Raw genomic sequence first — 13,914 nt, 5'->3', positions numbered from 1 at the left:
AAGAAAAAACTATCTCTGATAATTTGCAGTTACATAGGATATTGTATCTATTCAACTTCCTATTTTATCTCAACTCAGCCGAAGACCAGGAGTAAAACAGTTTTGAAAAAAGCACAGACTCCTACTGTCTGCTTCTCTCGGTTCAATTCCCAGTTACACCAACCTGCCTGTCTTTGTATGGAAGCTAACAAGGTCTGTGTAGGTGAATGGCAGCATTTGGCAAAAGGAGTAATTTTACTGATAACAAAAATAAGTATTCCTGCCAAAATCCTCATCTCCAACAACATACACACTAACTTGAAGACAATGCACCATTGTGATAGTTTGATGTGGGGGGGGGGTGTTCTGGTGGCAGGGGAGGGGATTTGCTCCCTGTGCCACCAGATCTGAGTCCCATCCCCCCCGGGGGAGGTTGAGCCAAGGCGGCGCCTCTGCGAATTGCCCTATTTAAGTTGGGACAAAGGGGCGGGAAAGGCTTTTTGCTCAGGAGCGAGGAGAGAGCAGGAGGGCGCTGCCCTCGCTCCCGGCTCCCGGCCGAGCGGCCGCTCGGGCCCGGGCCGGCGCCATGTGCTCAAGATGGCGCCGGGGGAGCCGCATGGGGGACTCGGTAAGCGCCCCACCCCCGGGGTGCCCACCGGGCCGAGCTTCCCCAGAGAGGATTAATATCTAAGAGAAAACAACCACAACGACCGGGTCAGCAAAGATGGAGCAGGAGGAGGTGTACTGGAGCTGAGGCTTCCCTTGCAAATCGGTGTGAGATGGCAGGCGGCCCCCCTGCAGCCAGGGTGTACTCGGCGGAGCAGCGACCCACTCGTGGCCCGTGGAGAAACCCACGTCGGGAAGGAGATGCCTGAGCCCAGGAGAGGTCGTGGAGCAGGGGATGCGTGACCAGGTACTGTTGATAATGGGGCATGGAATGCACGACGAGGTCGTGGAGGCATCTGGAGACCGTGGGACGACCCACGCCGACGCGAGTGGCAGCAGCTCCCTAAGAGGCCGAGACTGGTAAAGCCCGAACTGGTGCGATCCATGGGGAGGATTGCAATCCTGCGGGCAGGACTTACTTTGGAAAAGTTTGGGGACTTTTTCTTTGTGAGTAGGGGATCCACCGAAGCAAGGGAAAAATGGTGTAAAGACTCCTCCTCCTTTAAGAAAGGAGCGGCAGTGAACAACATGGATGAACTGACCTGTACTCCCCCATTCCCTGTCTCCCTGCGCCGCTGGGGGGAAGACAGAGCCAGGAACGAAAGGAAAATAGGGGGTGGGGAGGTGTTGTTTTAAGATCGGGCCTTGTTTTCTCTTTCTCCTCTCAAGTAACCGGTTTCGTTCCCTTTTGTCTTTTGTTAAGTAACTTAATAAATTGTTTTGTTTTATTAAGAAAGCCTGAGTCATGTTTTGCCCGAGACCATGTTTGGTGGGTGCTCCCGCTCGGTTCTTGTCTCGACCCTCAGTCCAAAAACCACGACAACCATTTTAAGGCTAAGGGCTCTGGATCTACCACAACACGTTCTTACACACAAGTTCCTCACTCCAAGGCTTGAGTACCAATCATTACATCAGAATACTTAAAAAGTATAGTAAACTACTAGAAGCCTGATCATAACAAACCACAGGTTTGTAAACAAACGTTCTTTAAATCAAAGATGGGAAAAAAACAAAGATGGGAGAAAATCAGAACTCTGGATTTCTTACCATTACACTTCATTGCTCTCCCCAGACTAATAAAAACCAGAACAAATTAAATCCTGACAGACTTCGTAACTGAACTTCAGTGAAAAAAGCAAAAGATCTGAACTCCCCAAAGAAAAGCAGATGAAGAAAACAGGCTGCTGGTATTTTATTTTGGCTCTGAATACACTTCTGAGTAGCAAAATTCTTGAGATCCACAATGGTAGCTAACAGTGGTGCCTAAGAGTTTATAGCCACCATTAGGCTGAGCTACAGGAAATGTGTCAGCAGCACCAGATGGCATATAAAAACTAAAAGTGTCTTTTTTTTTTTTAATTAAAGTCTTCCGACAATATTTCCTAACCTATTCTCCATATTGTCTCAAAAGGTTTTTCAAAATTTAGCTAAGCCATTTCTCCATAGAAAGAAATGGAATAAAAAGCTGGCTTTTTAAATAAATGGCCTTTTCAAGTTCATGAAGATTGCTCTAGGTTCAAAGGAAGAAATAAAGGAATATGAGGTTGTAGCTTTACTGAAATATCTACATACTCTTTCGTGAAGATTCCTCGAGGCCCAGAAGGTGTAATATTGCTTGAATCTAGTCCATGCGTCTCCAGAATGTTGCGAGCTGCAGGACTTAAGCGAACCCTGAAGAAATGAGGAAAAAAACAAACTGTTTAAACAATAAGTTTAACTTATCTTGTTTAACGTATATCAAGAGAAACTACATGATATATAGTCTATTCAGAAGCAACAGCTGGGGAAGAAAACAGTTCTGCATAAGGTCTGCGATCCTAACACTGAAATCAGACTCTGCCCTTTCAACAAGCTTTAATGAAAGGTTGAATTTAAAAACACAATAATGACCTTAAAGAGATCACAATAAAGAGTGGAAAACTCATTTCCAAACTTTCCTCTAACAGGATTAATGCAATATACTTGAGGATTCCTCTGGAAAAGGATCATCAATAAAGAACCAAATACATTTTTTTTTAAGACCAGATTGTTACAGTAACATTAAAAAAAAAAGTTTTTGAAACTCAGACAAGAGGGTTGCTCCTCTCCATTATTTGTTTGGGTAGCTGTAATTGCACCATTATAGAATTATAGAACGGTTAGGGTTGGAAGGGACTCAAAGATCATCTAGTTCCAACCCCCTGTCATGGGCAGGGAAACCCTCCACTACACCAGGCTGCCCAAAACCTCATCCAACCTGGCCTTGAACACTTCCAGGGATGGGGCATCTACAAGTTCTCTGGGCAACCTGTTCCAGTGCCTCACCACCCTCAGAGTGAAAAATGTCTTCCTTATATCTAATCTAAATCTGTCCTCTTTCAGTTTGAATTCATTGCCCCTTGTCCTATCACTACATGCCCTTGTAAAAAGACCCTCCCCAGCTTTCCTGTAGGCCTCCTTTAAGTACTGGAAAGCTGCAGCTTAACTCTAATTATAACACTACCTTTGTCCTAGCTTCAATTTTATTTTATAGGATTGATTTAATGAAATGACTATTTTTTCAGAAAGCAAAAGCCATACAGATGTAGCTGTCTAATTCAGTATCTGCTTTAGAAGACTATGTATTGAGCCCTCTCACACTTCAACATTTTAATCAGCATACACCTAAGATACACTGTAATACTAGTAAACCTGTACCTGCCATCTTGACCTAGATGGGGTATACTCAATAGTAACATTTCTCCCACGAAACACAAACAGTGATCAACTACAAAGCACAGTACATAGCTACAGACCACTTGGTACACCTTAGCATGACTTGCTTTCTGAAATGAGGAGAAAAAAAACCACCAAAACAACACCCGTAGAGAAGACATATCAGAATTCTTAGATAGAAAAGCAGTAACATTTTCATAAAAGAATAAATACTTGGTTTCAAGTCTTTCCACAAAATCTCCAATTCATTATTTCCTAAAGGAGACTGTGTTTCCACCACATTGAGTTTTAAGAACCGTCCATAAGCCCTTGCAAAAAAAACCCATATCATAAATGATCATTTGATTCCAAAGATGCTTATACATCTCTAACAGTTGCAGTGAAACAGATGTACTTCTGATGTGCTTTGGTACTAAAATGCAAGACTTGATCCTTTCAAGGATCCTTTCCTTGGACCACCCTCCTACTACAGGTAACATTTAGGCAATGATCTCAATTAGTTGTCTTCCACTTGCATGAGAAGAGTCTAAATGCTGACAGCAAAAGTAGACATAGCAAACCAGATAGAAAAGGTAATGAGATTTGGAGATAAAAAACAAACAACAAACAGAAACTAGAAAAAAAAACAAAAACAAAAACACACACGCACACACAAAAAACAATCAAAACAAGCTTGTGTAGCACATGCTACCAAAATTAGTTTCATATTCTTCTCTTTAACAGGCTGTAATTCTACAGCTTTTGTGTTTTCAGAATTCACTCCAAACAAGGAGTGATACCTCCAAATAAGGTACATCCTGCGACACAAACCAGTGATTTATAGATTACTGTTACCTGACTAACACTTTGGAGTTAATTTAGTAAATTAACTAAGATGTTTGCAATGTTTAGAGTATCCTAACAGATCAAAACAAAACAAAACTAACAAAGCACACAAACCCATAGTTCTGAGTTTTTAAAAAATACGAAGAATTTTTTTCTAATATTAAAAGCGCAAGAGCTTGGAAGGGTTTTGGAGTGTGGCATTTATTTTTCTCCTAAAAAAGAAACAGAAAACAAGTTATAGGTAAAGAAAACAAGTTATATATAGGTAAAGAAACAAGTTTCTATACAGGTAAAGAAACAAGTTATAGGTAAACTGATCATCTGATGCATAAGCATTAGTGTCCATATATATAGTGTCCATTAGTGTCCATATAGTGTCCATTAGTGTCCATATATAAAGACAACTTCTTCCTAATCTAAGCTTAGAATCCTTCATAAAGCAATTGTATGTCAGAATAAAAGCACATCCACAGAAGGTGTTCTAATAAAACTGTATTATTCGAATCAACTTACTTGGCTTACAAGCAAAGAAATATTCTGGGCAGACAACCTCACACATACTGAAACACTCAAACTAACACCTTGATACTAGGTAAAAAGAGACACAAGATTCTTCTTGGTTCAGCTCTACTGATCTAAAAGAGTTCCATTTCATAATGAACATAGAAACTTACTGCAATTTTCCAGGTTGATGTTCCAGTTTAGGAGGGGCTGAAACTGAAGGACCTGCAGGAGCTGAGGTAAGCACTGCTGCTGGTGGAGCCAGAGAAGATGGATCACTACCATCAGCTGGTATTTCAACTTGCTTCCAGTCCTGTCCTTCCTCTACCAGCAGACCAATTAGTGAGCCCAAGCGTACGTTTTTGGTTCCTTCTTCCACCTAAATTTAAGGTAACGAGAACATTAAGTTACATATTGCACTGTCTAGACTAGATGTCTTCACATCTACTAAAAACGGTAGATGTGAAAATTTCAGGCATATTAATGACACTTCATCCAGAAAACATATCCCATTTTTATTCCTACTATTAGTAAGATGATTCATGACTGAAATTAATCACAGTTGCTATTATAATGTGAGGATGGTCCAAAATTCCACACATCTAAAGTTAGCGCTCGGATATTAAAGCAAGCAAGTTACAGACTACTGAATATATCCAAGAATAAAAGTTACATGAGCTACTGAAAAGAAATGTGGATGACTAATCTTTGTGAATTGAGTGTGAAAACTTCGCTGGACACATTGAACAAATGTACTTTGAGGTATCTACTCTGTAGTGTTACTTTTTGAATACCAACTTGTAATTTCAGAAGCTAAGGGAATAAAAAGAGACCAAAACCCCAGAACAAAAACAGTGTCCCATTACTTCTTTTTGAGAAAGATAACATTCACTTTCAACTAACTTCCACCTAGTCTGTATATTTTAACATAACAGGTGTGAAATAACAAGTCTGTCCACCAAGACAACTTAGACTGTATCAGCCCAAAAAGAATCATAGAATGGTATGGGTTGAAAGGGACCTCAAAGATCATCTAGTTCCAAACCCCCTGCCATGGGCAGGGACACCCTCCACTACACCACGTTGCTCAAAGCCTGATCCAACCTGGCCTTGAACACTTCCAGGGACGGGGCATCTACAACTTCTCTGGGCAACCTGCTCCAGTGCCACAATGGAAACGGACATTATGTTTCCACCACAAAGCCATATTGCACATACATTTGCCTCAAATGGAGCTAGTATATATCCGCAATGCTGACATTTTACCCAAGAAAATGCAAATCACTATCATTTGAAAAGCCCAAAGACAGACACACAAAATAAAAATATACATAGTATAAGGTATGACACTGTTCTTATTACCTTAATGGCATTTTCTAGGCACTTAAACAACAATAAATAAAACAGAATGTTGTAAAGATTGTACTAGGCAGATGCAAATACTATAACATTTTCATTCAGACAAGATTGTTGTCTGCACACTGTTCACTACACTGACAGAATGGATCAGATTTCACAGGATTACCCAGCTCCCTGGCTAGAAGGACCAAAACTAGACTTAAGAAGGAAAAGCAAAGGCAATTTGTTTTCAGTATGTTCTGACAAAACATTTCACGTTTACGTGAAAAGTCAGTTCACTTCTTTTTTTCCCCCATGAACAGCAGGAAAATTACAGTGTAATACTTCTTTAAGAGTATTTATCACACAAAACTAGAGAGTATTTATTACATGAAAAAAGAGAGTATTTTAAGACTTAGTTCTACATTTCTTGTTTTGATCTCTTGTTGCATTCTTCTCCATTGATATTCTGAAAAGCTTCATTTGAGAGAAGAAAGTCTGAAGAGTCTGTCAAGACTTGACGTCCTGGTTTCAGCTGGAACAGTTAGTTCTTCTTTCCATATCTCTTTTCAAAGAGCTGTCATGGTTTCACCTGGCCAGCAACTAAACACCACACAGCCGCTTGATCCCCCTCCCCAGCTCCCGAGGAATGGGGAAGAGAATTAAAGGGGAAAGGAAGGAGACTCGTGGATTGAGATAAGAAAGATTTAATAATAACAATAATATTTTAATATATATATGTATATATAAAGACCATAATATATAAAAAACAGCGATGCACAGTGTAATTCCTCACAACCCAGTGACCAACACCTGTCTCATCCCAGCAAACGATCCCAAAACAGATTGTCCAAACAATTCCAGATGAGCAAGAGGCCCAAAAAGAGAGTGAGAGAGAGACAGCACACCGAGAGACCAAGAGTCCTCAGAAGAAGTTCTAAGGAGGCGAGGAGCGCGCTCAGCAAGCTCACTACCCTGGATTTCAGGAGAGTAGGCTTTGACCTCCTCAGGGATCTGCTTGGTAGAGTATGATGAGATGAAACTCTAGAAGGAAGAGGGGCGCAAGAAAGCTGGATAATATCATCTCCTCCAAGTCCAGGAGCAGTGCATCCCAACAAAGAGGAAGTTGGGCGAAAACACCAAGAGGCCCACATGGATGAACAAGGAGCTCTGGGACAAACTCAAGCAAAAAACGGGAAGCCTACACAGGGTGGAAGCAAGGACAGGTAGCCTAGGAGGAACATAGAGAAATTGTCCGAGCAACCAGGGATCAGGTTAGGAAAGCTAAAGCCCTGATAGAATTAAATCTGACAAGGGGGATCAAGGGCAACAATAATAACTTCTATAGGTATGTCAGTGATGAAAGGAGAACTAGGGAAAACGAGTTCCTCTCTGGAAGGAAATGAGAGACCTGGTTCACCAGGATATGGAAAAGGCTGAGGTACTCCATGACTTTTTTGCCTCAGTCTTCACTGGCAGGAGCTCCAGCTGCACAGCCCAAGTCACAGAAGGCAAAGGCAGGGACTGGGAGAATGAAGAACCACCCACTGTAGGAGAAGATCAGGTTTGAGCCCATCTGAGGAACCTGAAGGTGCACAAGTCCATGGGACCTGATGCGGTGCATCCACGGATCTGGAGGGAACTGGCAGATGAAGTTGCTAAACCATTATCCATCATATTTCAGAAGTCATGGCAGTCTGGTGAAGTTCCCACCAACTGGAAAAGTGGAAACAGACCCCATCTTTAAAAAGGGAAAAAAAGAAGACCTGCGAAACTACAGGCCAGTCAGTCTCACCTCTGTGCCCAGCAAGATCATGGAGCAGATCCTCCTGGAAACTATGCTAAGTTACATGGAAAATAAGGAGGTGATTCGTGACAGCCAACATGGCTTCACTAAGGGCAAATCCTGCCTGACTAATTCGGTGACCTTCTATGATGAGGTTATAGCACAGGTGGATAAGGGAAGAGCAAGTGACATCATCTACCTGGACTTCTCCAAAGCATTTGACACTGTCCCACACAACATCCTTGTCTCTAAACTGGAGAGACATGAATTTGACGGATGGACCACTCGGTGGATAAGGAATTAGCTGGATGGTTGCACTCAAAGAGTTGTGGTCAACGGTTCAATGACCAAGTGGAGGCCAGTGACAAGTGGTGTTCCTCAGAGGTCAATACTGGGGCCAGTGCTATTTAACATCTTTGTTGGCGACACGGACAGTGGGATCAAGTGCACCCTCAGCAAGTTTGCAGATGACATCAAGTTGTGTGGTGTGGTTGACAAACTGAAGGCAATGGTTGCCATCCACAGGCACCTTTACAGGCTGGAGAGGTGGGCCTGTGAGAACCTCACAAAGTTCAACAAAGCCAAGTGCAGGGTTCTGAAAACGGGTTGCAGTAATGCCAAGCACAAGTACAGGCTGGGCACAGAATAGGTTGAGAGCAGCACGGAGGAAAAGGACTTGGGAGTGCTGGTGGATGAGAAGCTCAACAGGAGCCGGCAGTGTGTGCTGGCAGCCCAGAAAGCCAACTTTATCCTGGGCTGCATCAAAGGAAGTGTGGCCAGCAGGTCGAGGGAGGTGATTCTGCCCCTCTACTCTGCTCTCGTGAGACCCCACCTGGAATACTGTGTTCAGCTTTGGAGACCCGAACACAAGAAGGACACGGAGCTGTTGGAGTGAGTCCAAAGGAGGGCCACAATCATGGTCCAAGGGCTGGAGCACCTCTGCTATGAAGACAGGCTGAGAGAGTTGGGGTTGTTCAGCCTGGAGAAGAGAAAGCTCCAGGGTGATGTTATAGCACTCTTCCAGTATTTAAAGGGTGCCCATAAGAAAGCTGGAGAGAGACTTCTTACAAGGGTATATAGTGATAAAACAAGAGGCAATGGCTTTAAACTGAAAGAGGGGAGATTTCGATTAGATATAAGGAAGAAATTTTTTACATTGAGGGTAGTGAAACACTGGAACAAGTTGCCCAGAGAAGTTGTGGCTGCCCTATCCCTGGAAGTGTTCAAGGCCAGGTTGGAACTAGATGATCTTTGAGGTCCCTTCCAACCTTAACCATTTTATGATTCTAAGACCAAAAGTCCTTCTTTCCAGTCAACCCTCATCTATATACTGGGCATGACATTGCATGATATGGAATACTTTATTGGCCAGCTTGGCCCTCAATCCTAAGTCTAAGTTCAAATGATAAGGCGAGCTGTGGACCCTTTGTCCCAGCTATGCCTGCGCCCCTATCCTGTTGTGCTCCTGCACACTGGCAAGAACACAGCAGCCGAAAAGTCCTTGAGGTCTCATTGCCAACTATAAACATTAGTGCACTATCAACATTCTTCTCATGATGAATCCCAGAATAAAATCAAAACACACACCTCTTCTAGCTGCTAAAAAGAAGAACTAACTCTCTCCCTGTCAAAATCAGGACACTTGATCAGATTTTATTTTTATTGAGATGACTTTAAAGCACTTGAGGATGATAGAATGCCAACCAAAAGTCCTGAACTGATTTGTTTAAGGCTGAAAGATTCTATCACAGAAAGGCCCATTGATGAACAGATTTGTAAAACTATGTAAAATTGCAATGTTACTACCACTCACAATGAAATAAACCAGCAGCTTAAAGCGTGCACAAACACCACCTGCTTAACCTAGTCACTGAAACACAAAAACTAGGAAAAATAGGAGAAAATAAAGCTATACACACACACAAAATACTGAAGTTATTCACTCTCATAATTTTAGAGCATTATCATACTTTGCACTAAACAAAGTATTTAGAAAAACTATGTTTATCAGTACAATACTCAGATGTTTGATCCATACCAATGATGATGCAAAATGGATATGTCCTCCAAGTTCAAAATACTCTCCATAACATACTAATGTGCAGCAGTTAACTTTTTTTCTCCCCAAAATAAGAATAAACCAAATTTTTTAGCATTTACAAAGGCTTGCATACACAACAGAGAACACATTTTTATAAGCGCTCTACATATTGTAACTGAGTAGACCAAGAAGCACTGAGACATGCCTGTGGTGTCAAGTCCTTGCCACAATTTTGGTCTCAGAGTGCTTTAATGGTGCTATGATAACTCACGTAGAAATCCAATAGGGATGGAGCCTTCAGAAACCTAACACACCAGTTATACTCTGTTTATAACTCAGCGTTATATGAGCACTTAAAGCCATCAATGCTGTCAAACTCTCACTCTTAAGAGCAAGTCAATTGTGGTTTTTCTCATATTCACTGCTCCAAGAGAGTTATGCAAAACACCAGTATTGCTTATTTTCCAATATAAGTTTCAAGCCCACATGACTGCAGAGTTTATACTTCTAAAAAGTGTACAGATGTATTGTTTTTAGAAACATGTTTTTAAACATACAGTCTTTGCAGCTCAGAACTAGAATAGACAAAGAAAAATTGTTATTATTTTGCTTAACTTTTCATCTCCTGGATTTTTGATTCACTTCTACATTTTCATAATTCACAATACCAGAAAACTCCTTTGCATAAATCTCAATGAACCCTAGATTCTTGGATGTAGAAAGAGCTGAAAAAATACCTTCACAATACTACTATTACTGTGTGTACGCACAGCCAAGAAGAGTCAAAAAGATACTAACTTTGCTGACAAACCAATGAAGCACAGGTGAGGCACGACAGGGAGAAAAAAACGGAGGGGATTAAGTATACATAGGAATAAAGTTCCCTCGGAGCTGTTGCACTGCAGCACAGTGCTTTAGTCACTAACACACGTATATCAAACCAAATGTTTGTTTCTCACACTGGGAGGAAAGCTGGATGGAACTTATGCTGGCTTATTGTGCAGTGGAAGTTTTATACATATAGTTTTATACAGTTTCAATTCATAGCAATTCTCATTTAGGTCATGAAGGAGAAAATGGCAATAGATATTAAATCCAGTTCTTAATCATTCATCATCTAGTTTTGGTCCAAATTGAACTAGTAAGTATTTTAGGGAAAAAAGTCAACGTTCATTTAAGAAGCAACTCTACTGAAAGAATAATCATCATTCTAAAATTAATTAATTATAATATTTTCATTTAGTCATCTAATCTTTCACTGCATTTTACACTGAATCAGATGAGATCACTAAAAGACCTCTTCAGACAGAAAAGGGATATACGCACAAGTATCTGCTTTATTGTTGGTCTGCTCTTTCTTAAGCCATACAAACTTACATTATGCAGTCAAGAAAAAACCAAGAAGAGTTACAAAAGTTGAATTATTTAATCTAATGAATCTTCTATCTTTAAAGGTGAAAAACAAGGTGTTAGGCAGATAGTGTGCTTATTTGACTCAGTTTTCCACACTGAAGACAGTCAAGATGTTGCAGAATTGTAGCTGGCATCAAAGAACAAAAGATTTGTTGCCTCACTTCTTTTAGGAAGTGAGTAAACTTCAGTCAGATGCATGAAACGTTTCATTTTCCATCAATTACATCAGAACTGGAATTTTTAAAGAGTCTTTGGAAGAACAGTCTTTTCAAAAAGAAATCATCTCCCCATCCACAAACCTGAGACAGCTTAATGTTATAAACCTTACGCAAACATCTACTGAACACCCAATAAAGTGCAGAAATATCCACAGGACACTGCAGAAATACTAATAAGGATCATACTTGAGCTAGGAATGAAAAACAATCAAAAAATTTCTGATCTTATTGCTCCCCTATTACTTGTGTCCAAAACATCGTTTCTTCTGTACTTTTTAGGAGACTGGAATAAAAGCCTATTTGTGTATCTATTCTGTACTCTAATACTTAAATCTCACCTTTTCCAGATTCCAAAAAGGGGGATTAAAAGAATATATTAAAGACTGGGTTTGCATAACAGTCTGCTCATGTCACACCAATAAAGCTACCTCTCTTCCCTTAATCTGAAAGACATTATAGTTATTTTCCACCTCCGGGCATCTCCTTCTCTTGGTGTATGATTGTTACTGGATGACGCAGTTATCTTGGCTAAGGCCGAGTGTCACTGCTCCATGATATTGTTATCACATAGTTGCTGGAGAGCTTAGTTTTGATCTAGAAAAAAATTGTGTCACAAAAGCAATACAAACAAATTTTGGAATTTGGAATACAAGACAGAAAACAGGAAAAACACAGTTTCTGACATACTTATGCTACTTGTAGTAATCATGAATTACTATTGAAGAAAATTGAAAAATCAACATTGAGTTTGCTATTCTTCATGTCTCTCCGGGAATCATTCTTTAATACTTTTGACAGAGACAATCCCCGTATCTCTTCTTCACGTAATCTAACAGAGCAGTATTTGTAAATGCAGAATAGGTACTTCATATTAAAAACAAAATGAAGAAGTTGCACAGGTTTTTGTCGAGGTTACTAGATGCAAAATAATTTTCAGAAAAATTTAAAATTCAAGAGGAGAGAATTAAAATAGTGAAAGCACTACTCACCCAGCAATTATTAAAATAACTATATGGAGACTAAAAACACATCTAAAAATATGCTGGATGTGAGATTTTGTCCTGGGATAGCAGCATATATTCTTTGAAACTTATTAGATGTGTTGCTCCACAGTTGAACACAAAAACTCAGAAGTTTCAAGGTGCAACAAAAAAATTGAACGTCTGGGAAAAACTGCTATTTGGCAATGTAAATTAAAAGGAGGAAAATACTCACAAAACCCTTGTTTATATAGACTAGTGTTTAAAATGCAAATTATTCTGTAGAAATTAAACACTAATGACAATTTCTTGTAAGCCCTGATAGACTTCACTTGTAGCTGAGTCCCATCTTACACCAGCTCTCCTCCTCACCCAGCCCCCCACCTCTTCCCTTAGCTTAATCAAAAAAGGAAGATACTAAACAGACCATAATTCTTAAGTGCTGCCTCACAGGAAACTACTCTCCCTTCTTCTGCAAAGGATAACTACGGAAATACATGCTGTTGTAAGAAAATGCAGCTGTACTGAGGGGTTTTGGGTTGTATCAACCCAAATAGCTTTTTTAACAGCAGCAGAAACGTTTCTCACTGTGCATAGGGTAGAATTTTCTCTCGCACGTTGATGGCTCCAGGAACTAGTTTGCCCTAAGTAGTTAGACTGCAACTAATACCAGTATACCTATACATAATTATGCAATCTACACCTCTTGTGAGGATATTCCCTAGATGAGATCTCCCTGACCAAACTACATAACATTTACTAGAAAAGTTTGCATTCGACAGCATTTTCTTTCAGAGTACAATCTTCTTAATGATTGTAGGACTGTTAGTAGAATAACACTGGTTTAGTTAAGCAGAAACAGGTTCAGGATTACTAGCTAAACATCAGTCAATATAGACACTGCTGAAAAAATGGAAAGGTGAGAGAAGCATAGCATATTTCATTTGGGAAATGTTCCATTAAATACTTGAGTAGTATTTCACTCTATAAAGTCCTCGTGAGGCGTTAGACAGAACATTTAATCCAGTTTAGAGCACCATACTTCCAAGACAAATTGTTAGAGAGAGCTTGAAGGATTATAACAGAACAAAAGAGGATTTTGAAAACAGTTCTTTGGAAGTTGAAGAATCCAGGCTTTTTCAAAGTTGCAAAAGAGAACACCTTGGGAAGATATGTTAAGAATCTTTGACTGAATGCCATTAAGCTTCAAATAGTTTCCTTATTTAAAAGTGCATTTATATAAAGCAACATTTGCAGGACAGCATCTGATACACTTTGTTTAGCGTGGAACTACAAAAACATTTGCATCTTCTAGATAAAGTCCAACAGCTCCAAGGAGTTGTTAGATAAGCATTCATCCTCAGAAGCGTGACTGAAATAGCGGATATAATCTCCACAAAAGGGATTCAGAGTACTGAGTATTCAGAAAAGTTTCAGACTTCTTATAGTTAGTTATTGATCAAAAGATATGAT

At 40.2% G+C, this 13,914-nt stretch overlaps 1 protein-coding gene across 3 annotated transcripts in view; it reads right to left on the bottom strand.

Moving 5' to 3' along the window:
* Positions 1-13,914, bottom strand: part of PDHX (pyruvate dehydrogenase complex component X) — a 66,897-nt gene that overhangs the window by 33,075 nt on the left and 19,908 nt on the right. For 2 of the 3 annotated variants that reach the window (XM_086613141.1, XM_086613142.1), the window contains exons 4-5: positions 4,839-5,044; positions 2,218-2,316 (exon numbers count right to left, since the gene is read on the bottom strand). In XM_086613141.1, coding sequence (XP_086469267.1) covers positions 2,218-2,316; positions 4,839-5,044 — 305 coding nt within the window. Of the gene's footprint in view, positions 1-2,217; positions 2,317-4,838; positions 5,045-11,799; positions 11,922-13,914 lie in introns of those variants that run through there. The other variant, XM_086613140.1, reaches the window with a different exon arrangement.

The sequence above is a fragment of the Tauraco erythrolophus genome, chromosome 6 (genome assembly GCF_009769465.1).
Source record: "Tauraco erythrolophus isolate bTauEry1 chromosome 6, bTauEry1.pri, whole genome shotgun sequence".
In the NCBI taxonomy this organism is placed as follows: Eukaryota; Metazoa; Chordata; class Aves; order Musophagiformes; family Musophagidae; genus Tauraco; species Tauraco erythrolophus.
This window is presented reverse-complemented; position numbering and strand designations above follow the sequence as displayed.